A 27,962-nucleotide genomic window follows, 5' to 3' on the forward strand; every position below is an offset into this window, starting at 1 on the left:
ACTGTGAGAGTCAAAATTTTCTACGAATATGGAATACTCTGATTTTTTTTTTCCTTTGTGGTCGATTCTAACATGCCATCAACTTCGTCTTTTATTTTTCAAATATTGGATATTAGTCTAGAACTTCTGGAAATATTGAATAAACTGTAAACTTAAACTTTCTCATCTATCTCAGATCTAGACCGGGATAATTTGGTAGTTAGGGTTAAATGGATCTAGATCGGGGATGTATGAGTTAACATGTGTCTACCGTTGATCACGTTAATACCAGATATTCAACTAATAGCTATTGGAAATGATCACAATTAGATAATTATTCGCTTTCCTTTACCATATTCCTTAAAATATCTAGTAACAGTTTTCCCTTTATCACCTTACTTTACATCTTTCCTCTTCTATCTTCTTTCTTTTCTTCATCTTCTTCTTCTATTTTTTTTAATAAAACTGGAAGGGGGGTCGTGACTGGGAATTCTATATGTAATAAACACGGTCATGTATTTATTTATTTTACTTTATTTTCTTTAGAAGTCCGAAAAAAAGTTTTCTCGTTTCGATCGAACCTAGTATGTTCGAAATTAAGAAATGGAAATTATATTCCAATGTAATTAGGCATAAGCTGATAGCTTCATGAACATCCCCACCAGGGGTGAAGGGTTCCCACTCACGACTTATTTCTGTGCATCACCTTTGTTGCAGATTTTTTTTTTTCCTCAATCAGTTGTAGATTGACGCGCAGCGACAGGATTCGTTGTTATGGCAACAGTGGTTGCTGTGGCAACGGCCCCATAAGCCAGTTTTAAAATAATACTTTAATATTTCACGTTACACATATAGTGGTTCATTTATTATTAGCATTACCGAATAAGTGCTTTATGGAGCACAATAATGATAATTCGGATTTTGAAAATTTCTTGTAAAATGTTTCAAAATAGTTCTGTAGTTACTTGAATAAATTGTATTTTTTATTTACAGAGAGTTAACTGTAGAGGAGATCCTGGCTTCCTTGGAGGAGATGATGATTTTACTGAAACTGATACCTACATAACTCCTCCTCAAGATGGTGCTGATAATGCTGAAGACAGCGGAGATGAAGACACATCTGCGAATGTAAACAACCTATCCGGAAGTCAACTGAGTTCATTTGCGGAAGCAAGAGTGCGTCGTTTGAACACAATAGACATAATTAATAATGACCACATCGAAGAGGATTCCAATGGTAATTCAATTAACTGTCCATCCGAATCAGTTCATGAAGCGTAAGTGGAAAAAGAGGACATTACACCAAATTTAATTCCATTTGAATATTATCGGGGTGATGATGCCCCTACTGACCCTGTTGCTTGTTTGGAGCTGTGTTTTGATAAAACAATATGGGAATTTTTGGTTAAAATGTATATTCTTTATGTAAGGCAGAAAGGTGGTCATTCGTTCGTTCTAACTACGAATGAGATGAAGTGCTTCGTTGCAACTTTGATTTTGCTTGGTTACTTAACGGTGTCTCGATGGCGAAGATATTGAGAATTGGGGTCAGATACATACAATGTCAGTGCAGCAATGATAAGAAACAGATTTGAAACTATTAAATGTATGTACATTGTGCCGATAATATAAATCTCATCCCTTTTGATAAGTTTGCTAAATTAACTCCGCTGACAGACCTATTAAATGAACAATACTTATCGAATGCTAGTCTTGTGGGACATTTGTGTGTTGATGAAATTACGGTACCATACTTTGTTAGACATAGCGCTAACCAGTTTCTTCGTAGCAAGCCAATAAAGTACGAATAAAAAATGTGGTGTCTTTGTGATCATTGTGGCTATTTGGTTCAATTTCATCCTTATTCAGGAAAAGATGGCAAAACATAATACACTTGGTGAGTATGTTACAACTAAGTTGACGGACAATTTACCTCAACAGTCGTAAATATATTCAGAGAGACTTTAGTCTTCTCTGAAACTCACAAAACTTATCTCAGAAAAGGGACACGGTTTCACAGGAACCGTTATAAAGAACAGATTAGAGGATTGTCCGATTGCTGATGGAAAATCTGTGGAGAAGAAACCAAGAAGGACTTACGACTTTTGCTCCGACAAAATATATCAGTGCGTTGTGGTTACGTGGAATGACAACCGCACTGTGCATCTTGTGAGTAAATGCGATCCTGTTGAACCCCTAGGAAATTGTAGCCGCTGGATTGCCAAAGAAAGAAAGAAATTGCCCGTAACACAGCCAAACACAGTTGCCCAATACAACAAATATAGGTGAGGAGTAGATCGAATGGATAAGAACATTGATCTATACAGAATATCAGTGAAGTCTAAGAAGTGGTGGTGGCTGGCATTTGCTTTCTGCATAGACACCGCTCTTCAGAATGCTTGAAATTGTACAGAAATGTTGACAAGAAAGAAGACGAAAATTATGACCATCTGCATTTTCGAAGGGAAATAGTGATTACTTACCTATGGAAATGTGGATATCTACCTACAATTGGTATAAGACCAAAAACATCCAAGGAACTTCTTGGAAGAAGGCCCAAGAGTGTCAGGTTTGATTCTGAAGGACGTTGGTTACTGCCAGCAGTAAACAAGAACGATGTGATTAGTGCAAAAAGAACACTACGAAAATGTGTGATACGTCTTTATCAAGCTTGTTTAAGGACATAGCGTGGAGTATAAACTGGAACAGTGAAGTGCAGTGCACAAAAAAGCAAACTTGGTTATGTTTATATTTCGTTTTGCACAAATATTATAAATTTACCATATGTTCCTTCGTTAGTATATAAACTGTTGATAGATGAAAATAATGTATCTTTGTAGTCACATTTGAATCTCAAATGAATATAGTTTTTTCTTATAACACTTGTATCCCATATAGAAAATAAATACAGGATCATGATATATTTATTACAAGAAAGAGAACCCCATTTTAGCCTGGTGTTGTGATAATGGAACAAAGTTTCTAATAGGAAACCACACCCTTACCTGCCTGGTATTCCAATAATGTAACATGAGTTACTTTCAAGGTCAAGAAAATTACAAGTGAAAACTCTAAACTGTGTGTATTTTTCATCTTAATGACCAAAATAGTGGTTTTAACAAAATCGGAGAAGAAAAACCTCAGGAAAAGAACGATACGTACAATACGTTTAACTCGAGGTTCTGCAAACGGATATAGAACGAAGATTGTAATCTCACAGACGTATTTTCAAGTTATATTAATGTAGATCTTTTCGTCCTCTTTATATAATGTCTCAGTTTTCTACGGCTTATGAAAGTTCAGAGGTGATATAATATGTAGGTAACAGGAAACATATGTTTTTTTCATGACGCAAGTCTTGTATCAAACGAGTGTTTGGAAACACTTTCCATTTCTTAATGTGAACACCAGTAAGACATTTTACTGAAGCAGAGTGTGGGCAATTACTATTATTTAAAAAAAAAATCTTTCTCTAGGCTCTTAGGAACAACCTTTTTGTAGATTAGAAGCATATTCGTTAATTCCTTCCTATAAACCATGTACTAAATGTCATATATTTTGCTGCTAGCGCCCATAGAAATCAAATAATAATAATAATAATAATAATAATAATAATAATAATAATAATAATAATAATAATAATAATAATAATAATAATAATAATAATAATAATCCCATTTCTACCTTAAAGCAAAATTTCTGTAATTGTCAGAGATTAACTTAATTCAAATGTATTTGAGATGTAATATGCATCAGGAATTTACTACTTCTTCATTTAATTAAAAGATTAAGATGGCTATTGATACATCCTAATTTAATTTTGATGCCAAGACAATAGACGAGACGAGATTATAGGATTCTTGTTTAGTGTGTGCGAATGGAGTACCGTATTGAACAATTGATACCTGCCTCGTCTGGAAATCTGTGCTCGATATCGAGAAGTTACCCTAGAAATATCTTGTCTCGTCGCATCACTAGTGTTCGTACGATGCGATACGAGACATTGAATAATCTCGACATACTCATGAAAATTGTGTCTCGTCTCCAAAATTGTGACTGTCCCGTCTAGAAGTGTCACTACTTAATTAAATGCAACTTTAGAACTCACCTAAATTAATGTTTACATAAAAATTTAAAAATGTAATAGGGAAGTCTGGCATGAAACACGCAGACAGAGGGGAAAGTTCTGTAATGCATTTAATTAAGTAGTGGTGCCACGAGACGGTATGATCAGTTTGAATTTGACGGTTGTCTCAATCCTTCCATTCACATATTACGCCACTGCACGGATCAATTGTTTTATGTGATAACATTTCATACACCCTTTTCATTAGCAAATTATCGAATATTTTTAAAAAAGATATATCGATCGATTATCCATGAAAAGGCGAAAATGATCAAGCACTCAAGATAGACAAATCATGAACTTTATAGGTTATATAGCACACGAGCAGATGGGTAAATCAACACATGTGGGGTCACTGGCGGCCCCAGGGTGTCTTTCTAGGGTTAATGGCGAGCTTGGAAAAAGTTAAATCTTGATATTTTGTAATAAGATTTTCTTTGTTCTATTAACTTTCTACTTAAGCACATATTTGCTGTAATTGAAATTTCATCATTTTTACTGTTACGTAAAATTAAAGTAAAATCTATGTTATTCTTTCCAATTGAATGTAATATCGAAGGGTTCAAATGAAGAAAATGTTCATTTTAAGTAAATATATGTTAATGGTTAATGGATCTAGTAAAGATGAACCTTTCTCAAATGAACAATCATAAAATTAAAGGTAAGCAAATAAACAACAAATGTAAATAACATCTTGAAGTGAGCACGCAAGACCTGGATCAGTACAAACATATATCTACTACATATTCCAATTTTGCTTCAGTAGTCGTTTTTCCATTGATTACACTGTTAAAAATGGTTTCTTGAATTCGAGAAAAAAATCCTCGTATTTGAGAATACCCATTTCTTACCTGAGCACCGAGTAATACGTTCTTAAAAGTGAGATTTCGATTTTCTCAAATCATTTTGAGAAATAATGACTCAAACGCGAGGAATTATGGTTCATTTCTGAGGGTCCAAATGCTTTCTCAAATTTGAGAAAAAATGTATTCTTTCTTAAAATTGAGAAAGGAACATCTGAGCAAATGAGGCATAAAACCCCCATTTTGAGAAACACATTCTCAAAAAAATTGAGAAATGTCTTTTTCCAAAGCGAGAAAAGGTGCACAGAAACGGGGTTCTCAAATACGATAAGGAGATGAGGAAAGGGTATAAACAAAATATAAACATGCAACAAAAATATCAAACAATTAGTACATACAGAATTTATATTAAATAAATTTCTACAGTTAATTATTTAAAATATTATATATTTAAACCTTCATTTGAAGAAAAATATATTCCTTAATAACGAAATATTTGTTTTACAACAAACCGAAAAATTAAGCAGATAAATTCACAAAAACTACCAAGCAACGACCGTCCACATTTCACTACAACACTATTATCTGTCCCCTTAGCCTTGGAGCACAATCTTGGGACGTTAAATTTTTTAAAAAAATGAAATCATTGAGTTTTACGCCCCACATTTGTGTCGATTGGGCTAAAGGAGACGACGATGATAAGAATAACTGAGACAGTGGAATCAAGAAAGTGAGAAGAATCCCGAGAAAACCCACGCACACTGTGTTTATCCAACCCATAGCACACTTGCATCGAGCTGGGATCAAACCAAGAAATCATGCACCAGAAGTGAACACTCTACCACTTGGCTATCGCGTCTTCTACGTTATATTGCTATATGCATTGTGGTTATATTGCTATATGCATTGTGGTTATATTGCTATATGCAGTGTGCTATATGCTATGTGCAGAATTGACGGAAATGCCAGGGATTTTCTCTATGAGAAATATTTAACGCTCTTGTAGAAGAAAATTTTCATCCCTGGTAGGGATAACATTTCAAATTCTCTCTATACAGATTGTGTACGTGTGTGACGACTGGATGCGCATATGGGTGAAATTCATCCCGCCCCCAGGGAAAAATATTCCGTGCAGATTGCTTATATACGGATCCACATATTTGTAAAATTTACAGAAGAAATTTGTAATAACATTTTAATGGATCAGTGTGTAAGTAATCGAAATCTGGTGTACTCTTATTTGTGAGATGCGCATTTGCGTGAAATATATTAATGAAGGTCGAACCTGGTGTGCACATATTCTCCCATATGATACGTAGTGATACATTAATTACCAACAATATGAAGTGCGACGAATGCAACAAGCAAATGACTTTAACAAAAAAGATATCTTTGTATTTGAAAACAGTTGTTTTCCATAATTCTTTTTTACGAGTATACCCATCATCGCTGACGCGCCTGATTCTTACGGACGCCCGCTTGCGCACGCCCCAGCCTCTGACTCGGTTAGATAGCATTCGTGCTTTTTAGTGGCTACCTAGCACAAGTTGATTGTTATCTGCACAAGACCTCTTAAAATGAATCTGCACCGGGAGATGTAAGTGCACACCTCAATGTAACAAGTAAATTACTTTAACAAAAACATACCTTTGCATCGTAAAAGCAGTAGTTTTCCAGAACCCTGTTTTACGCGTATACCCTCTATCGCTAACGCGCCTGCTTCTTACGGACGCCCGCTTGTGCACGCCCCCCAGCCCTGACTCCGTTAGGTAGCTTTGAAGCTTTTTAGTCGCCACCTAGCACAGGTTGTTTGGTGTTTTTGAACACGACCTCTTAAAGTGAATCTGCACCTTGGAATGCAAGTGGACACCTGAAAAATGATTGCTGAAAGTATAGAAAGTGAATTCAGAAAGAAGTCTATATTTCAGAATTGTTGTATGGGTTCATATAATCAGTCTGCACGAAATATGCAATTCGCACAGTGACTATATGCAACAAATAACCTGCAAACGTATGTCATTAAAAAGATTACTGGTGAGAAAAACAAGAGGAGCTAATCTATGCTAGGTGACCAGTACATAGTGTCTTTGCATTACAATTCCATAATAATAAATCACACTTTTTTCAACGCTGTTTCTACACAGATAACTTATGTGTGTTCTTTGTTTGGATACATCAGCTATTTTGCACCTTATAACGAATAGAAAAGGGTGTAAACTATTGATATGCCTCCCCATTCTATTTATTATTACATAAAGAAAGGATATTTACAGTAATCAATCCATTTATTATTTACCTGTGCTCTTACTGTGAACTCGGTTCAATTACTACAATAGTGTTCCACCAATAAACTATATGAACTTACAATACAATATTAATTTTAATACAACTCAAGTAATAACTTCCACGATCTTGTCTGCTCGAATGTATGTTTATTTTCACATGTTTACTTCCTCGACTTTCGTAATAGTATAGTGTATTCATACGTCATCTCAGCCGCATCACTGCGTACTCATATCTATTCTCACTCTGCTACAACTGAAATCTTTTATCTCGTTCCCTGTATAGTAATTAAGCCCTAGCAATATTAGTCCCTAGTAAGACATGGTAATATTATTTCAGTAAGATTGTTACCGTTATTTTTCAGTCATGTATTATATTGCAAATCACGCACTATTTCATTCTCATTTTTAAGAAATGAGAAAATCTCATACATGGGAACGTGAAAATTAGCCTTGAGCTCACAAATGGAAACGCGTTTGAAAATAATGAGACATTTTGTCTCAAATATGAGAAAAAATTACTTATCTTGTTTTGAACATGCATTTTTCTCATTTCTGAGCAAGGAAATTTTTAACAGTGTATAGTGTGAGAATGTTTTCAAATTATTTATAGAACAGACGGCATAAAAGTTGGAATAGGCGTTCATTCGATCCTAATAGGATTATTGGTTTGCTGTACCTCAGAATATAATACTATTTTTGTAAACCTTTCAGCAAAAACGAAAGATGTTTTCGTTACTTGATCTTATAGCTTCTACGAAATTTTCGACTTTCGTTAGATTTCCCATACTTTCAAAAGAAATAAGTTAGGTTTAATTTGTTGGACGGTTTCTCGGTCTGCTACTCCTATAATAAGTAAAGAAAGTGATACACCCTATATGTTTTATGAAGTTGTTCATGGCAAATTTGACCATTTTCTTTTCTTATATGGTATATGCCCAATTTTACAGTGAAACTTTGCAAAGTAGCATTCCATTCTTTCACGTCTACTGTTTGACGCCTTTCTGCTCATAAGTGCACAACCTTATCTTAAACTTGAAATAAAAGTTAATAATTATGTGGTCTATTTCTGCATGGTTAGCAAGTAATATTTGAAACATAATCTTGTGAATAATAATGAGTTCAGTAGGTATAAATTTAATCACTTTAAAATGTAATTGATTGTTTTTATTGGCAATTATTTCCCCATATTTGCTTTATAATTAAACTGCGCTACAAATTGTTTAATATATAAACTTCCTTATAGTTATAATGTTCAAACAACAAAGTGCCTTTAAAAGAAGTTATCAAACTTTATAAGTAAGAATCTTATTTACTTTATCACTAATTAATTTTATATTAGTTTATTTAAACTTACTTTGTTCCCGGGAAATGCAAGCCATTCCCTTCAAATCGCATGGATTATACCTTCCTAAGAAAATATATGAAATAAATTGAATATAAAAATCTTGTAGTTGAGATAAAACTACAGTAAAGAAAGAAGTACTTTATGAAACGAAATCGAAATCGTATATATACAAACAGGATATGACATAGTTCTAGGAAATGCAAATCTAGTCTTCTTCGGCATTACCTCAACAACTCTAGGTTTATTCAAAACTTTCCTCTACGATGAAAATTAGATTGTATATTTAGCGAATAGGGACATTTTTAATGAAATACTTTTATTTGGAGAGAACAAGTCAAGTTGGAGTACATAAGGTATAACATGTATCTATTATCTTTTATTTCGTATGAGAATAAGAAGTTTCAACTTATTAAAATAACTTCAAATTATTTTTTAGGAACATATTTCTATGAATTGGAAACAAAAATATTTCCTCCCTTGTTCCTTAGAAGTTATCCATGTAGCAGACTTGGTAAATATACACCTTAAACCAAAGACTAACGTGTGCCTTTTGCGACTGTTGCATGAATAGAATATGATTATGTAGTATGTAGTATATTTTCATATGTATTATTCTATGATATTTAGCAGTCGCCATTGCATATATTGCAATACTAAATATTTCACATAAAAACTATTGCCATAAGTTAAAAAAACATATTTAAAAATAATTAAGAAAATTTAACTTTATTTATTCGAACTTTGCCTTACAAAAATCTACTGACATTATATTAGCTTAATATATAGCTGGAAACACATGCATATTTATTCTATAGTCAATATCGTCAGAGAGACAGTTAAAGTTTGAAAATCATCATATCCTTCATTTGTTATAATATCATGCATCTTTGAGCAGTACATCTATGAGAAAGTACCAATATCCCTAAGTAAAAGTTAGAGATTTTCAATAGAATGACATTTGAAATGTTTGAAAATTTTAAACATTTTCGAATGAGCTGAGGAACAAAATAAATAGTTCTTCATGCCTATAGGACAAGCTTATGTTACATTACCGGGTATCGATATTGTTTAGGCTCAACGACACACATCTTGTGATTGCTAAGTTCCAATTAGAAACCATCGGTTAATCTGATTATGCTTTCTCTCAACCATTTGTTTTCATATGAAGGACTTTGTACGACTTACAAGGTAACATGAATATAAAAGGATTAAACTTTCTTATTCTTTATGGTGTTCTCTATGGTTCAGGAAAATATTGGATGATTTTAGAAATGGAATTCTCGGTGTGATTTTATGTAAAATAGAGCTAACAAAATGACATGAGCTACTATAGGGCATTTGAAGAATAAAATAGCGAAAATGTGTTCTGCAGCTTAACTGTCAGAAATACTGATCCTTTTCTAATGGTAATGAGATGTTTATATATAATCGTTTAAGAAAGAACCAGAGTAGGCAATGCTCCCTTCGTGGCAAGGTCCTCTATTTCCAGTCCCAGGATTCGCATACTCAATTATTTTGTTAGTTCGGTCACATATCATAGGTCCTTTTGGAATCAATCCATATCCATATGTGGTCATCCTTCGATGCTAGCAAAAAGTTTCTTTCAAAATTGCCAAACGGACATTCTAGCTTCTCTTTGCGTAAGTCAAAGGTTCTCTGATTCGCTGCTCAAGATTACGCTTTCCAAGTATTGAAAACTTGTAAGAATCATCAAACTTTAGTACATCATAAACAAAGCACATGCCGAAGAGGGAAGACAAGCGCGTACATTACAGTGAACGACCTCCAAGTTAGTATAGATGCAGTTGATTTTTGATATCAAGAGGCTCTGCGTTGTTTATTTTTCCCTAATATCAGCAAATGAAACGGACGATGCACGCGTAAGTTAATTGACACGTCGGACTTTTATCTGAATTATGAGAAGGCTATTTCAGTTTGAAGGAGAGAAAAAGAAAGAAACGATTCAACCAATCAAATTCAAGATAGTTAATTAATCATATTTTGTTGTCTGCGCTGTTTCTGATAAAAATAAGAAAAATACTAATTTAGAAAGGAGTCTCGCAATGAAGTTGAACATTCGTCGCATTCTAGATAATGCGCGAATACATCCGAAGTAGTGAATCATCCTGGAGTAGAACGAAATGGATGGGCTAGGATCTCGCTAGGCTCAATATGCATGTAAGGTTCAATTTTAATAAAGTGGGACAATATTACCTTCCAGGAATTAGGAATTTAGCAAAATGTAAAACAATCCACTTTTTATATAAATCTCATTGTCATTTTCCGAACTTTTCATACTATTGTCATTATTAATGGTACAATCCGCGGCAAAAAACTTGCAACATGAGGATTAAAGTTTATTCTGAAACTACGCCTAACAACACAGGGAATGAACATAACGTCTAAGTGGAACGAATCACGCCAGGATAAACCTCGACCTCCTCCCGTGAACACTTATTTTAGAGCAAAAGACTTCGTCATTTCACAATAAACTTCTATTCTCATGTTGCAGGTTTTTTGCCGCGGATTGTACAACTGCCTATTGTAGAAGTGATACTAGGTACTAGAAGGGATAATAATATATTAGAGTGATGCACAAAAAGGTGAATTTATAAACTAAGTAACAATTATTATTACTTCGGTGAGGCAATTAGAAAGGATATGCTGTTGAAGCACCAACTTTCCACAAACACCCATATTTGTCTTTTTAAGAATTATTCGTGACTTTTACATTTCAGTACAAAATATCAAGTCGTGGTGTGATTGTAATGGTTAATAATTTGGAATGTATTCTCTAAGTGATAAACATAAACGTCTAATAACATAGTTAAAACTTACATACTTATTTGTATATGCGATTTGATTAAGTGAAGGAAATAATATCAAGTACTATATTATAGCTTAACCTTTACTAAAACATACCATGAACATGAAATATCACTGGTGAGCACTGGCATATCTCCATACTTTGTTCGTATTTACACTCAAGTGTGCACTCGTATTTCGTATAGACAGGACTAACAGTCAGTTTCTTCTCTTCCCTGAAGTAGCATTTTCTTTGCTTTGGAGTTAAACCTCGAATATTCGGAGAACTTACAGTAGCTAGTAGTTCTGAATAATACCCTTGGAGGTAACCAGCTTTATTGTAAATGATATTTTGGAGAATAGTTTGAGGAAAATCGTATGGAGAAAGCACGAATACCTGCGGAAGTAATGGAATCAAGATACTGAAATATTGAACAATCTCAATTAAGAAAATAAACTGCACTTTCTCTCTTTCCCTCTCTCTCTCTCTCTCTCTCTCTCTCTCTCTCTCTCTCTCTCTCTCTCTCTGACACACACACACACACATACACATACAAATTCAACCATATGCACCTGCATACAAGTATATATGTGTGTTAAATATTGTAAGTAATTAGAAACATAAAATATACTAATTTTAGGCACATAAATTACACACTGGTGGCTTGTAGAAATCGTAGTAATTTTATAATTTTATAAAATATTTAGAAAGTGACTCAAAATAATGCGTCACTGTAGTATTTTCTAATCTAATGTAGTTAATAGGTAGTTAGTGTTACATTTAACATGTGAATTTCCAGTTTAGATGATTGCAAAATGATCCTGTTATTCGTGTTCGAATGACATTAAGTCCAACTTCATAGTAGAAAGCAAACATTACGATGCATTAATGATCAGAAAGTGCTAAGAACGTGTTAATTTTGTTCTCATAAGGGGTTAATATACTATATATCATTTAGGTGTTGTAACAACATGAATCTTAAAAAAAAAACTTTCAACAAGATTGTGGTCAGCTTCGAAAGTAGTGTCCTTCATTCGTCCTAGAAAATAAAAAAATTGATTTTGCAGTCTCAGAGTTCTGTGTTCGGGCCTTCATCAAATTATAAGTGCTGCAAATAGTGATGTGGTCAAGACGTTGTTATGAACAGAATAGTGGTACAGTTTGTGTTTACGTGCGCTTTATGGATGTTTTGGATTGTCATGTCAAAACACAAACGTCTCACTATACAACAGTTCCTAAATGATGGGTAGGGCAGAATTGTTAACGATTGTTTGACAAGAGTCAACATTCATTGATTGAGGCATTGTCGAGGCAGGGTTAGGTTCACTATAAACTGAGATAAATTTGACCACACTAATTTTCCCAACGACAATATTCAAAGTACAAACAATGTAATCTGGAAAATAGACCTTATATGGCCTGAGTTCTGTCCCCATACGTAGTCCAAACTCTTACAACATATAGACAAGATTCATTAATCAATTAAATACTCTTCCTCTGGCCCTCAGACCTCTTCTATAATGTTTTGCATCTCTGTAAACGGCGATCTTGCTCACTGGCGTGATCTTTCGCTTATAGGTAATAACTTTCTATTAAATCGAATTTCAAATGGGTCATGATGAATATCACATGCACTAATGTCGTTCCGAGATACCGACAGAAACTTTGAAGTTACAATGTACAACGACCTTTACCGTTGTAATTTCAATTTACTTCAGAGTCATAAACGGTCTCTATAAACAACTTTCATGGCACCTGAGCCTCATGTCCCAGTTTTATAATCACTCATTCTTTTGCATTCCTGTTGTAACAGCCAAAGCACTCTGTAGAAGATAGCGGTAGCTTAGCTTCGGTTTTATCAAGTAGTAAATGTAATGGCATCTCGAAACTCCACCTGAATCAGAATAGTGTCCAAATTTTTTGAAACTTTAGAGTAATTAATAAATAGTCACATTGTAGCCAAAATATCATAATTAGATATATTCTTAAGAGAATTGAATTTAAAGAATTTCGTGTATTCCCGCTTTTGTCTTAACAAATAGAACGACCAAATCATGTGAATGTTTTCTGAGTTTAATCACAACTGCATAAAATAAAGTGTCTTTCTCCCTCTTTATTTTCGTATTGAAGCCACTGAATAGGACTCTGGAATTTATTGAATGACATACATATACAATTATGTGTACCGATTTTTGAATACCCAAATATTTTGTTATTTTTGTATGTTGACTCACTTAACCTTTTCGAATGCAAACTTAAAATTATTAATTTCCGTTTCATGTATGACATCTGCAAAACCTACAGAATTATGTTTTTGCAATATGTTATGTTAAACAAATGTGTTTATAGGAGGATTGAAAATTTATTCTTTTTATCAAGAAACAGATAGAATCATATACACTCCATTCCTCTATTAAGTCCATTTGATTATGATAAACATACGTTTCCAGTCCTGAAATTTATTAATTTAACTGCGCACTACGAATAAGTTAACGACAATGAATGTCATCACAAAAATACTGACTAAACATTGTCTTAATAAATTTGGTTACATCACATGATCTACATTCTATTTCCCTTGAAGGAAAGGCATCCAAGGTAGGTTATAAATCTAGATAAATTTAAAGTAATATTTTAAAGCTAAATTTAGGATTTACGATTCAATAGAAAGTTTTTTCGAACAACAAATCTTGAAAGAAATACTGAATATACTTTTGTTATTACATAATGAAAATTTCCATTCTAAATCCCAATTTTATATGGGAATTTGTTATTAAAAACTACAATTTTCCGTAATAGCCATCATAGTTGTATCTATGCTTATAATTTTCCAGGTTTACAAACCACTTATTTTCTTATAATTGATATCTGTGATATGGAATCCAATATAGCTCTAGCTAGTACATTTTGCATTGATACTGACTAGTGTTGTAAAATTTCCGAAAATTTTGAACCTGCTGGTAAAAAAACCGTTTTTCCGGTTTCTTTCCAAAATAAGTGAAAAAATTGGGAAAATAAGAAAAATCTTTGTATTATGTTAGTTTTACTAGTAATAGAACCATTTTTTGAACGCATCGAAAATGTAAGTTGAGAAATGTCAATATTGTGAAAATTTAAAAAAGAAGCATTCGAAAATAGAACTGTTGTAATTATGCTTGAAAATTGATAGTCTGCACTCATTTTCTTTATGTGCCTTTTAGTCGTTTACTCCTGGTTGTACATTAAATACAGAACTTTAACAATTGCATAAACATCTACCGTCATGAAACGTTTCTTTTGCAACAAATAGAGCTCTTGAATGAAATTGAGTTCTTAATGTGCTCTCTGATCTGATGAAACTCTCTGAATTTAAAGCAAATCACTTCGTAAATCACTTCACTAATACTCATGTACTAAGATGCATAGTTACTATTATTTGATATTCAAATACAGATTTTAATATAAACTTTATGTACAAAATTTTGTACGTAACCAAGTACTAGTTTTCTAGTGAGACAAATTATCTATCTATCTATCTATCTATCTATCTATCTATCTATCTATCTATCTATCTATCTATCTATCTATCTATCTATCTATCTATCTATCTATCTATCTATATTTGAAAGTAACTTTATTTTTACTTAACAACTCTTGAAGCACTAGACAGATGTCGACAAAAATTTTCAACATAGATGAGGTTCGGGCCTAGAATGGATTTTGAAGGTGCAACTTGGAGGAGGGAAGAGTGGATAAATATTGAAAATTACCGATCCTAGTGTTGACTCCATAGTTGCCGGGTCGCTGAGATGAACAGTCACACTTCTAATGCCGTTTAAATTCAAATTCTGCGCCGGGACCGGAAGGCTGGGAGAGGGAAGATATATACAAATAATAAAAATAACCGATATACAAATAATAAAATAACCGAATGCATAGCTTTTGGAGTTTCTGTGATGAGCAGTAACATTTTCGATGCCGTTTAAATCCAAATTTATCCCCGTCAATTGGAGGAGGGCGAGATATTTCAGAACAAAAGAGTTTTTGTAATGGGTTCAAAATTTCCGGAAATTTTACACAGCACAAGGAAGATATGTATGTCTATAAAAAATATATTTAATTTTTACATACTGGTATTTGTAAGATATGAGAAAAAGGCAGAAAATAATTCAGATAAGACACAGACTTTTACGGTAGTTAAGATAGAAAGAGAGAAAGAAAGAGTGATTAGTATGGGATAGATTATGAAGAAATAGTTTATAAAGATACAGATTATGGATATATTTATGATTAGTTGTAACAAGATTAGTGTAAATGTGAATTACATTTGAGTGAGCGATTAGCTAAGATTACAAGGAAGATATAAGTCACAGATTCAGGATAAAGGTGACGACAAGAATTTAGTAGTTTGTTTATTCGTAAAAGATTTTTACATTTGCGCAGTCGTGGTGAAGCAATCTACGTTTTTATAGTATGTCAATGTTACCAAACTATCCTTCCTTTAACAGTGAAATAAACCACATAAAATCCTATTTAGAACGATTTGAACACACACACACACACACGTATATATATATATATATATATATATATATATATATATATATATATATATATATATAACCCCTGATTCCTGAGGATAGGAAGATATCCATATTAATAACCATCATAGGTGCAGAAGCTTACGAGCAATTATGTAATATTTGCTGGTCAATATCAACTGCTGGAAATTCGTATTCAGAACTAAAAGAAGCAATGAAATCTTACTATGCAGCAAAAATGAATGCAATCTCTGAAAGATATAAATTTCACTCTATAAACCAAAAAACCGTACCAAATGATCACCAGTTTTGCTTTACATCTGAAAACGCAATCGTCATTTTGCGAATTTACATCCTTGTGCAATCGTCATTTCCTTGTTTAGACGAAGATTTACGTGATCAGTTTATTATTGGAGTAGCTGACGAAACCATAAGGCGCAAAATGTTGAATACAGACGATTTGACATTTCAAAATGATATTGATATTGCTGTTACTATGGAGAGTACTGCACATCAGTCACGTTTGTATAAACCAGGTCCACTTAATGATTTCAACATAGTAAAACGTTCGAGAAATCGTTTTTCCAAAATTACCTACCACCCTCCAGCCAGTTTTGGTGCGTCATTACCAAATTCGTTACTGAAAGCAGCTTCCAGTTGCAATTTCCGCAACGTATGGCATAAGAAAGGAGCATATCCAGCGTGAGGAAAAAGTGTTTGAAGTGCTGAAGATAAAAACATTTTACGTTAGCATGTAGTTGTGATACCTTTGAACCACAGGATTACAAACAACAGACACTCTCAGTAGAGGATATGCTATCATCAAAAAATACAGGAACATGCACTGAAAGGGATAAACTAGTGAAGTTAGCTAATCTCATGAGGTTAGATTCAATATCTTACAAAATGGACCATGAAGGATCATTATCAGAGAATAATGGTGAATATGGTCTGTCTGATTTCTTATTGTCTAATCAGTCCGATACAAAGAATAGCAAGTCCAAAGTCGACAGGCTAGAACTTCCAGATGAGGAGGAAACAGAGTGTGCTCAAGTCTCTACATCAGCTCATACAGAAGGAAATATACTTAATTATCAGTTCGTGGGCTTAGTTGATACCGGTATTAATCAAGTTACCTAGCCCAAGCGATTGAAACAAATACTTCCTAATTGGTTTACAAAGGGAAGCACAAAACAGGAAAGAAGGAAAATTTCTGATTTAAGGAATTCCAAGAGTGATGGTAGTGGGAGTCGAAGGAAATTGAGATGTCCAACTTACTGCAATACCAAATTCTTTTCCAGCTGATTGAAAAGCAGAAGAGTATGCACGTGCATATTGATTTTCTGATGGTAAAAATTGATTTTCTGATGGATAGATGGTATAAACGAAAGAAGGGAAATAAGTCACAGGAGTTGCAAGACAATGAATTTTATTTCAATTTCTAGATTTTGATATTATATTCGTTGTAATCATTTGTTTCTTTTGGTCTAGGTTCTGATTTTGAAAAGTGGGAGAAATGTAGGATATGAGAACAAGGATGAAAGTAATTTAGATAAGTCACAGACTTACGGTAGTTAAGAAGGAAAGAAATAAATAAAGAGTCATCATTATGAGATAGATTATGAAGAAATAGGTTATGAAGATACATATTATAGATATATTGATTGATTGGTTATAACAAGATTAGTGTAATGTAGGTTACATTTGAGTGAATAATTAGCTAAGATTATAAGGAAGATATAGGACATAGACCCAGAATAAAGGTTAGAATTAAGTAGTGCTTACCAAAATCAAAGAAATATAAAGAAGAACAACAGACCAACTTAATGAAGCAATACTATGCAACAAAGACTAATATGATAACATACAGATACTAATTCAATATAATGCAGAATTTCTATCAGAATAATGTGATTACTGTATTAGAGTTGAGAAATTGAACCCTCCTTTTGGAATTGTTTTTGGATCTTTGTTTAAGCTTATCTTCGGAGATAAATTCTCCGCTACCTACTAACATAAAAGATTATGTATTTATTTAGATACTGTTAAGAAAACACGATAAGGCGCTGAAAATTGTTCACGGAAGATAAAGCAATATTGAATAAAATATAATAACCAAAATTCATATATATTCAATCCAATCAACGTTTTCCATGAGTAGGTCGACCAGTAAGATAAAGAATGTGGACAACAAAGTCAGAAAATTTAAATCAGTGACATAAGAATAATGCATAAACAAAAGTCGTGATTGACAGATAAATGGTAATCTGCTGCTGTATTTGACCATGGTTCATCACAAGGTCTTCCTCGCTCAGCAATTCTTGCTGTTCCGAACCTCCACTTCATTGCCAGGCAATGCTGTAAGGCATCGGCCCTTCTACACCACTTCGTCCTTCTTCAGTTTCCCTTGATTCTTCCCCGTGTGAAGTAATCTAAATGGCTCTTAACAAACGATGTTGTAGGTATTCTACCACAATGCAATATAACAGCATTCTGACACACACACACGCACACTCACAGCCCTGTTTGTTTCATGTGGAAGTAGAAATCTCAGTTGACACTACAGTCAATGTACGCAACGATGGTATAATGATTGCGAAATTTTATATTTTGTACTGTCTTTTTCTTCTTTTAAATGAAATAGTATGACATCATTAGCATCGGAAAACGAACATTCAGGTGTTTTCTAACTTTGAAATTCGTCCTTATTCAGAGCGTAAATTGCTAGTGTCATTTTATCCCCGGTTTTTAGCTTTACATCAGTTTATTTTTTTAAATTTTTACCAAAGCAGAATTATAGTGCACACATAATTAGATACTGGTTCCTTAGGACTCTTAATGCGTTCTCTCTGAGGAAAGGTGTATTTTCGAAATTCTTTATTAATAAAATATCTTTCCTGGTTATATTGCATCCATGAAATGACTGTGCAAGAAGTGTATCCGTTAAATGATAAAGTAACGTAACATTCATCTTTCCTGTATTAGAACAATTATTATTACAAATGTCATCATAAGAATCCAGATATTGTCTAATGAAATTTCTTATTTTAACATCATAGTCAGTGAGTTAATGTGTCTAGAAATTCCCTTGTCTAGAAAGCTAAGATGTACATCTGGTTAGAAAAAAAACTTTGAGTTTGACTTAATTCATGAATTATATATTAGAATGAGTCTCGATGGATTCAATTCAGAAAGTTGGAATTTATTAGTAGATAACATTAAGTTATTTACAATGAATTTTTAAAATATAAAATTTAAATATTTAAAAAAAAACACAAAAAATTTGGAGGTGTACCTTTTTTGTATACCACCGTATTTTCAGTGCAGAAAGCAATTACGATCTACCAATGTAAGTATTGTATTTTTCAGTTATATCCAATAATTATTAGCATGAACTAAACAAGTCGACAAACATACTTCGTAAGAAATAAATATATATCATTTTCAAAATTGCTAGTGGATGACATACTAGCTCATTAAAATGCACTTACATGTCATTTAAAGTCCATTCTTAGAAAGATCTAATATATCTTAAAGAAGGGAGTTTTTATATGCAATAATATTAAGCAAGGTACTAATTCACGGAATCATTGATTAATATATCTAAAAAACTATGGAAACGTTAAGAATACAATCTTAAAATTTAGTATAAATACTTTTCTTACACTATAGGATTTTAAAAGTACGTTTTCATAAATGTGGCTGTCTAGACGAAAAGGCAACTTATAACATTTTCCGCAAATTTCCAGATTTCAGTAATTATTAGATGCAGAATCAGGAAATTTGTAGCCCATGTATCCTAGATTGAGAAAGTTAAGAAAATTGACGAAATAACCAACAGGACTTGTAAAGATGGTCTTCGTATTTTATGTAACTTCCACCAGATATTTGAAAATTCTGGGTGTATAGCTGATAATATTGTACAAACTTAGCTCATTGAGTCCTACGCCGAGAATATGATTTTACGAGAAGTAAACCTAAGGCTTTAGAAAGAATAAACAAGATTGGAAAGATAGGAATTTCTGCAATTCAAGAGCTAAGAAAAAGGGAAATGGGACTAAAATATTTTTCACCTAATAACTTAAAATATTCTAAGACAGAGCATTCAAAATTATGCTGTGAGGCGTACAATGTTTATTAAAATATTATATATTATTATTCCGAATTCCTTTTGAAACGATCAATATACAGCCACGAAAATTGTATGCTGCAGTTTGGCAAATTATAGCAGTTTGACTGATATATGTCTTGAATAATAATTTCCACGAAACGAAAAAAATCATCAGATTTCGTGTGCAAGAAAAATGAAATCTTTGAGTTTTACGTCCCACGGTTATGCCGGTTAGGCTAAAGGAGAGATGATGATGAGTTATGAATGAAATGCTGGAATGAAGAAAGTGGGAGGAAACGGGAGAACCCAGAGAAAATCCACGCACACGGTGTTTGTCCACCACAAAGTTCACTTGGCGGAGGCTGGGATCGAACCCCGGACTCCAAGCACCAGAGGTGAACATTCTACCACTGAGCCACCGCGGCCTCTCGTGTGCAAGAAATTGATTTTACAACATAGTTCGGATAATAAAGGAACATTTAAAGATATATATGTCAGGAAGTTGTTGATTGACTAAAATTTGTTCTGACCTTTTCTATGGGTTTCCTGATCCGTTGATTTCGAAATCTAGAACCCATAGTAGTTCGGTTCTGATGTAGTGAAAAGTTATTTAGATGCAGTTTTGGGAGCTTTTGTCAACGTCTTTTCAGCAGAATCGTAACTCATTGATAAGTATTTGAAGTCAGAAAAAATGATGATGAATATAGTTTTCAAATATTTTATGTAAACCTTATAATTTGCAAACGGCATTCTACTTCTTAATTTTGAAAAGGACGTGATAGATTTACCGCGGGAAGTCTTTGAAATTGTCTTGTGAGAACGCGGAGAAAATGAGTTCCGCATTTTCATTGCTTGACATGATAGTGTTTAATACGCATCGCATTTTGCAAAAAAAAAAAAAAAAAAAAAAAAAAAAAAAAAAAAAAAACTGGAATATAATCTGCCATCCTCTAAATTAAAATATACTTAAAATAAAGCGTAAAACAAACTTAATGCAGTTTGAAAGTGGGACTGCAAGTTTCCCTTTATGCTGATAACAAATGAGAGTTCTGTGTTGTTGCCATTTCACTGTATACACTCAAATCAGTCTATCTACCACCTGTTCGCGCTAAAGTGCGTCTGCTTAGATACGGCACTTGATAATATCGCAATATTGCATCACACCTATCGTTTCAAATGCTGAAAGAAGAAGACATAATTTTTTTTAGTTTATTGTAAAAGTGTCATATAGGTAGATATTACGTGTCATGGGGACATTTTAATGATTGAATTTATAAGTAGATATTTAATATAATTTTTCAACTGCAAAAGGACATGGTTTCTTTAAAAAATATTTTATTATGGAGAAAGGAACTCGTAGATGAATTTTGTTTACTCAAATATTTATAAGCTGAATTTCGACTGGTATAATTGTACTATTGAATAATAATATTTGTTACATTTTTCTTCAGAAAGGCATACCATGTGATGTAATACACTTACTCCTATTTGCGATATTCACTTATCTATTACTCTATATAAGTTTTAATTCATAGTAAGCTACAAATAATAACAAATGAATATTTCCAATTTTGAATAAGTAGAATAAGAATGTGTGTATGCGTATTCGATTCAAAGTTTTACAATATATAATAAGTCATCTAGAAATTCAGATTCTCTTAAAAGATTAAGGGTTAGAAAACATTGAAATTTCTATTGATTTGATTACAGCAAATTGTGAAAGAAGAGTTCAATTCTATAAAATGTATAATAGTAATCAAGATTACCTTTGTCTTAATTGGTATAAATATAAGTACTTTGAACTTTGGATGGTCAAGGCTTCTTACCGATGTGTTATGTACTATTTCTTCTCCATATTCATATCCATTCCTGGAACGCAAAAACAATAACGTGCAAAAGGCTTATGCATATGTGTTCTTATGACTTTGAGTTTCAGATAAATATCTAATTTATAACTAAATAACTATAATTAATATGCAATGAATTATTTATTACTCTTATGTTAGAGTTGAATGTCAGTTAAGAATGTGTTTGGAAACCATTTGGCCAAATTCGAAAGGGCCAAAATGAGGGCGTAATAAATACTAAGTGCCACGTTAAATACTAATAATAGTAGAATGTGACTTGGTAATGCTCAGTTTAGCTACTAGATGAAAAAGCAAATTAAAACAGTAAAAAGAAAATAATGTCACACGACATACTTCACACATTTTATTTGTACCTGTTTCTGTAGATGTTGAATTAGGAAATCATCTACACGTCCACGAAAATGCTGTCACTTTACGTGTGTAATTGATCAGACCATATATCCTACCTTTTTAATTGAAAGGTTGCAAGTACCGCATTTCTCCAAGTGACATAGCTGCATTTTCTGACGAATATCAATGAATTTATTCGACTACAAACAAAGTTCCAGCATTATACCATTCTGCACACTTTGCCGCTGATAACAAATATCATCTGGGAGCAATACATTAAGATCGCTCGATTCGTAAAGTTTGCCTCTGTGGGCTCATTGATCATCCGACTTATGTGTTTGAAACGGCTTTAGTAAAGCACTTAAAGAACACAACGTAAAACTGTACCTAAAGAAGATCTCCTCGTCATACTTGCTGCTGCTGTATGGAGATTTGAATCATATCTGGAAATTTAAACATGAACAACTTATACGCACTGGCTGTGAGAAGCACGGCTTCATATTTATGTTCCCTCTTGCAAGAATCCACTGGGAAAAAGATTGAATTATAAGATGTGTTGAATACATGTATCATGTTCGTTACTTTATCTTTGCCGTCTCGGTTTGTAATCAGCTGCTACATTCAGCATTACCGCGTTACTATCTATGAAAACTTTTCTGGACTAGAAATGATGGGAACTGAATTTCTAATAGCAGCTTTACCGGTAAGTACTGATAGTTACAAAATATATGAAAATGATGAGCAATAACTGCTAGGGCATGTCAATGCCTGTCGGAAATGAAGGAGCATAGAACTTTCTCGAACCTGCACAATAAATCATGTTGAATGCATGAGCTACCTATTTTGGAAAAGGAAGAAATACCCTAATAGTATTCACCATTAACTTCTGTGAATCATTAGTTACAATCATTGAGTTCTTCTTTTTGGATAATCTGCTAGCGATTCCAATTTAAAAATAATACGACAACCTAAATAAAATCAAATAGAAATACCTATTATCTTATGTGCATCTTTAATGATAACGGTTTGCTTTCTGTATAAAATTTCACTACATGGATTTATTTTCGTAATAGAACTTGAAAGACGAAAGAACTATATGCTGTTTAAATATAGAAATAAATAAATTAATCGTCGTATTTTCATTTAGAATTTACGTCCAGTATATACTACGATGGGGCACGAAATGGAAACCTTACTTTTATATGGCAAATCAACTAAAAATAGTAACACATCATAACATTGGGTATACGATAACGCAATTAGTGCATGCGTTCTACTGCTTTGAAATTGCATAGGTATTACGATGTGAAAATAAAATATGGAAAATATGAGGTATGTTAAAGTTTTATCAAAATTGTCTCATTTCTCTTCATATATTCGAAATGTTTAAAGGTTCCTATAGGAGCCAGCAGTATGTACACATTTATTTTTAGCAATATGGTCAATAAAGCCTAACATTTCTAAATTACAAGAAAAGTATTTGAATATGTACTAGCTTGCTTTTGCTGACAACACTGTTATTAGGAAATTAGTTTACGAATGATCCTATACAGTACTGAGCTTCATAAATTCAATTCGAAGAGAATTTCTATCTTTAAGTTAGACCTATTTACGAAATATATCCTATTATGTCTTTTTTGTCGTATAATTATTACAAAGCTTAGCTGCAGTATTAAAATATGTATGTCTAAAAGATTTACAAAATTGTGTAAATCTGTAATCATCTTTAAAAGATTTTAAAAAAATGTGTATCGAGAAACGTGAACAACAACCTTCTTTAACTATACTCTTTTATAAATCAGAAAATTAACTTGACATTAAGTGTGAAAGGCAGTTGTGTAGTGCCGGGAATATGTGGAAAGTGAAATTATGAAGTGGAATAAACATAACGGTTGATACAACGTTACCGGACAGATCTGAAGAAAAGAACAACGACCAAAAAGCATTCTAGTGTCCTTATACACACCAAGGAAAACTTCAAGCATGGGAAAACTATGGTACGGACGAGACTATCACTGTTATTCTTTGCCAGGAGGTTAAATAAGGACAAAACACAATTAGCCTTGTTCCTTGACTGCACACTCATTCCCTGAAAACTTCCGTTTACTCATTGATGTGCAATTGCAGTAATGACTAGAAATATAAAATAATTTTCTAACAACTCATAATAGTTTCAAATTAATAAATAATGTCTTTGCATATAGGGGAGAGTGTTATACAGACGGTGATCAGAAAAATGGAAACACCTGTAGTTGGCAACACGTCAGATGTATGGGTTGGCAGTGGTGTCGTGGCGCCCGCAGCGCCGAACCGTTGGTGTTGGTGTGTTAGGTCGGTCTCCATACTACGTCAGGCGCAGTAGAACAGCAGTGTGCAGTGGCTGCAGCAGACGGAGGTAGTGTAAAATGGGAGACCTCTCAGATTTTCAAAGAGGCCAAATTGTTGGTGCGCGGTTATGTGGAGTGAGTGTGACGGCAATGGCTACTGTGTTAGGTGTGTCGCGTGGGACAGTGTCGAAGGTGATGACGGCCTACACAACACACGGGAAAACCACATCGGGGACGCGGAACAGTGGGCGGAAGAAAATCATGAGTGACAGGTTACGCCGGGTATTAAAGCGCATTGTCACGCAGAACCGTCGTGCCACTGCGGAGCAAGTGACGGAGGAACTCAATCAGCACCTCCCCCACCATGTTTTGACAATCACAGTCCGCCGCGAATTGCATGACATGAACTTACGGGGTCGTGTTGCACGGGCCAAACTGCTCATCAGGGACCATAACGCTTTCGCACGCCGCAAATGGTGCCGCGACCATGCAACTTGGACCGTTGAGGACTGGAAACGTGTGATATGGTCGGATGAGTCATCCTTCACCCTATTCACAACCACGGGCCGTGTTTATGTGTGGAGAACGCCCAAAGAAGCTTATGATCTGCAGTATCTCCGCCCAACTGTGAAACATGGCGGCGGCTTGGTGATGCTGTGGGCCGCAATATCATGGTTTTCATTGGGTCCTGTGGTAACACTTAGTGGACGAATCACTGCCAACGATTATGTCGCAATTTTAGGAGACCACTTGCATCCTATGATCCGGATATTGTACCCGGACAATGACGCCATCTTCCAGGATGATAATGCACCCATTCACACAGCTGGCGTTGTTGCAGCGTGGTTTGAGGAACATCGGGATGAAGTTCAACACCTCCCCTGGCCCGCCCATTCCCCAGATCTCAACACAATTGAACATATGTGGTCCGTCTTTGAAACACGACTCCGGCGACGATTTCCGCCTCCATCCTCTCTCACAGAACTGGCCCTACACGAGGAATGGTATAAAATTCCATTTGCTACAATTCACGACCTCTATGCCTCCATCCCACGTCACAAGGCTTTTCTGAAGGCGAAAGGTGGCCCGACACCATATTAATCTGGTAAGTTGCAATTTCGTTCAGGTGTTTCCATTTTTCTGATCACCATCTGTATTTAATGCTGGAATTTTTCAAATATATTTTTACTTAGGAAATTAATCACATGGTTTAGCTATCTCGTATTACCATCCTACATACATAAAACCTTCTTGTTGAATTATATTCTATATAAAGGTCACGTTATACGTCATTCTTTACCTATTTCTCCATACCTCAATGGCATATATTTTAGAAAGATTTAACTAAGTTCCTTCCACACGAGTAACTGCAATATTAGATATCTGAGTCAATAAGCTGTGGTATAAAATAATTAAGAATTTGTCCGTTATAAATACTTACGATGAACAAAGCTATTGCCACCTGCGGGAATTTACATGAGATAAGAGGAGAATTAAGAGTTTTTCGTATCGTAGGATGTCGAATATTCAGACAAAACTAGAATAATACAAGTTAAAATACATAATAAAATACTAAAACATTGGAAATTAGCAAAATTATGATTATCATATAGTTAATGTCTTTATGATAGAAGAAATGGAAAATTGAAGAAGATGGATGATGAACAGACAGCTGACGAGTATATTCTTTCTGCCGTTCAAAGCTTGCTAACGTTAAGGCCTCTACTTATTCATTACCTCGTACACGTTTAGTGTTTGAGTGCCCATTAAGCGTCTACTATTTTTTCTGTATTTTTCAAAATATATTGTATAAAGTAAAAGAAAGCAATCTTTTAGTTTCTTTGCGAAATTACTTCTATTTAGTACATAGAAAATATTGCTTAGTGGAATAGTCCGAAAGGTTGATATGTTCCTTTTTCTAAAGGATATACCCTCTACGCAGTTATAATTTCATTGGCGTATATGTCAACTGCTAGTACATTAACTGCTTATGGCCTTGCACAGCTTATTTACGTTATAACGAAAACAGAAAGAAAAGTTAATTACATGTTACGTGTTTCACGTCAGAAAGTGAAAGTGATGCACTGATAAGTAGGATAGAACAAATCTTTGCAACATTGGCGAAACTAATATGTACTTAAAAAACTCGCAAATTTGTAATTGTTTTACCTTCGATTGGCAATACTTTTGAGAAGTTCGTTTATTATAATTTGCATATCAGTGTCAATGTAGCCATATATAAAACTACCTTCATTTACATTAGACATCTCATACCAGACCATATCCATGCATATTGCTATATTTCTTTATTATATCTGTGGTGCGTTATGTCCTATAGCTACAATTCAAAAGTAATTGAGTCCATTTAATTTTTAATAATTAATAAGGGGTACCAGGGACCAGACGTCACTACACTAGTTGAGGGTTAAAACGATCTTTAAATACCAACTTGTTATTGGGGTATTTAAGCGTCTAGAAATAAAATTAGCGTGACGCTTATAATCTCCAAAAAATAACTTAAAATAATTTTATCTTGAATCTTGAACTATATAGTTGAGTCTTACAAAAATACAGCTCCGTTGGTAGACCCAGTTGTGGTCTCTAGACGGGTGCTAGGAGATTCACCAAAAATATTGTAACTAATCTTGTTAACGGTTTGTCAGTTTATGTATAACCCCTTCGCACTTCAACGAAATAAATTAATAAATGAAAACAATTTTTTAAAACGTTAAGAAACTAATTTTCTCTTGTTAGCTCAAAATCAACTTAATCATGCGTTTCAAAATTTTTATTTCGGAATACTTAGATGCATAATGAAATTTAGGTTGCATATTTAGGTACCGTAACGGAAATTCCAAGGCATATAACAACCCTCGCGTAGGTAAGCCAAAGAGTAAGGCTGAACAACCTTAAGGAAAAGCAGATTCATTATTATAGCTGTCCTTTATTGACAATAATATAAGTATGTCGGAATATAAATTACAAAGAAGTAATAGAATAATGACGAACATCCTATTAATGCTCGTAAGACAATTGACGAAGTTACCGATGGAACACAGAAAAACAGAGCGTCAGTGTGTACGAAACCTACTGAAAGGTTTCTGCAAATTACTACTATGAGTGCCGCTTATATTTCATTATTTTAAAATTTGCAAATATAATGATCTTTTGTTTAAATTATCTTTTAATGCCTGTTTAATCCTATCCACTATTAATTTGCTCATTTTCCATAACAGTTAAAGTAGTAGATTCATACTAAAAGCTCATGTGGTATCGATTCCACATTAAGGTGCAGACTCACGCGTAAGCGTCGTTTGTTAAAGCGAGTTAAACGATAAACCAAACAACCAACTGATCTGGGCAAGTGAATAGTCTACGGAAACGAAATAAAAACAAGTATATTGTAAGGATTCCCACGTTGCCGCACCATGCAATAGCCATGTGTACTACACGTGTTGATAA

General features: G+C 33.8%; 1 protein-coding gene across 1 annotated transcript in view; it reads right to left on the bottom strand.

The window, feature by feature from the left end:
- Window positions 1–27,962, bottom strand: part of LOC145689261 (pickpocket protein 19-like) — a 103,718-nt gene that overhangs the window by 46,920 nt on the left and 28,836 nt on the right. Inside the window, exons 3-5 of the mRNA XM_081763397.1 lie at window positions 21,742–21,844; window positions 11,461–11,740; window positions 8,548–8,601 (exon numbers count right to left, since the gene is read on the bottom strand). Coding sequence (XP_081619523.1) covers window positions 8,548–8,601; window positions 11,461–11,740; window positions 21,742–21,844 — 437 coding nt within the window. The remainder of the gene's footprint in view (window positions 1–8,547; window positions 8,602–11,460; window positions 11,741–21,741; window positions 21,845–27,962) is intronic.

The sequence above is a fragment of the Thermobia domestica genome, chromosome 7 (genome assembly GCF_964235325.1).
Source record: "Thermobia domestica chromosome 7, izTheDome1.hap1.1, whole genome shotgun sequence".
NCBI classification, from domain to species: domain Eukaryota; kingdom Metazoa; phylum Arthropoda; class Insecta; order Zygentoma; family Lepismatidae; genus Thermobia; species Thermobia domestica.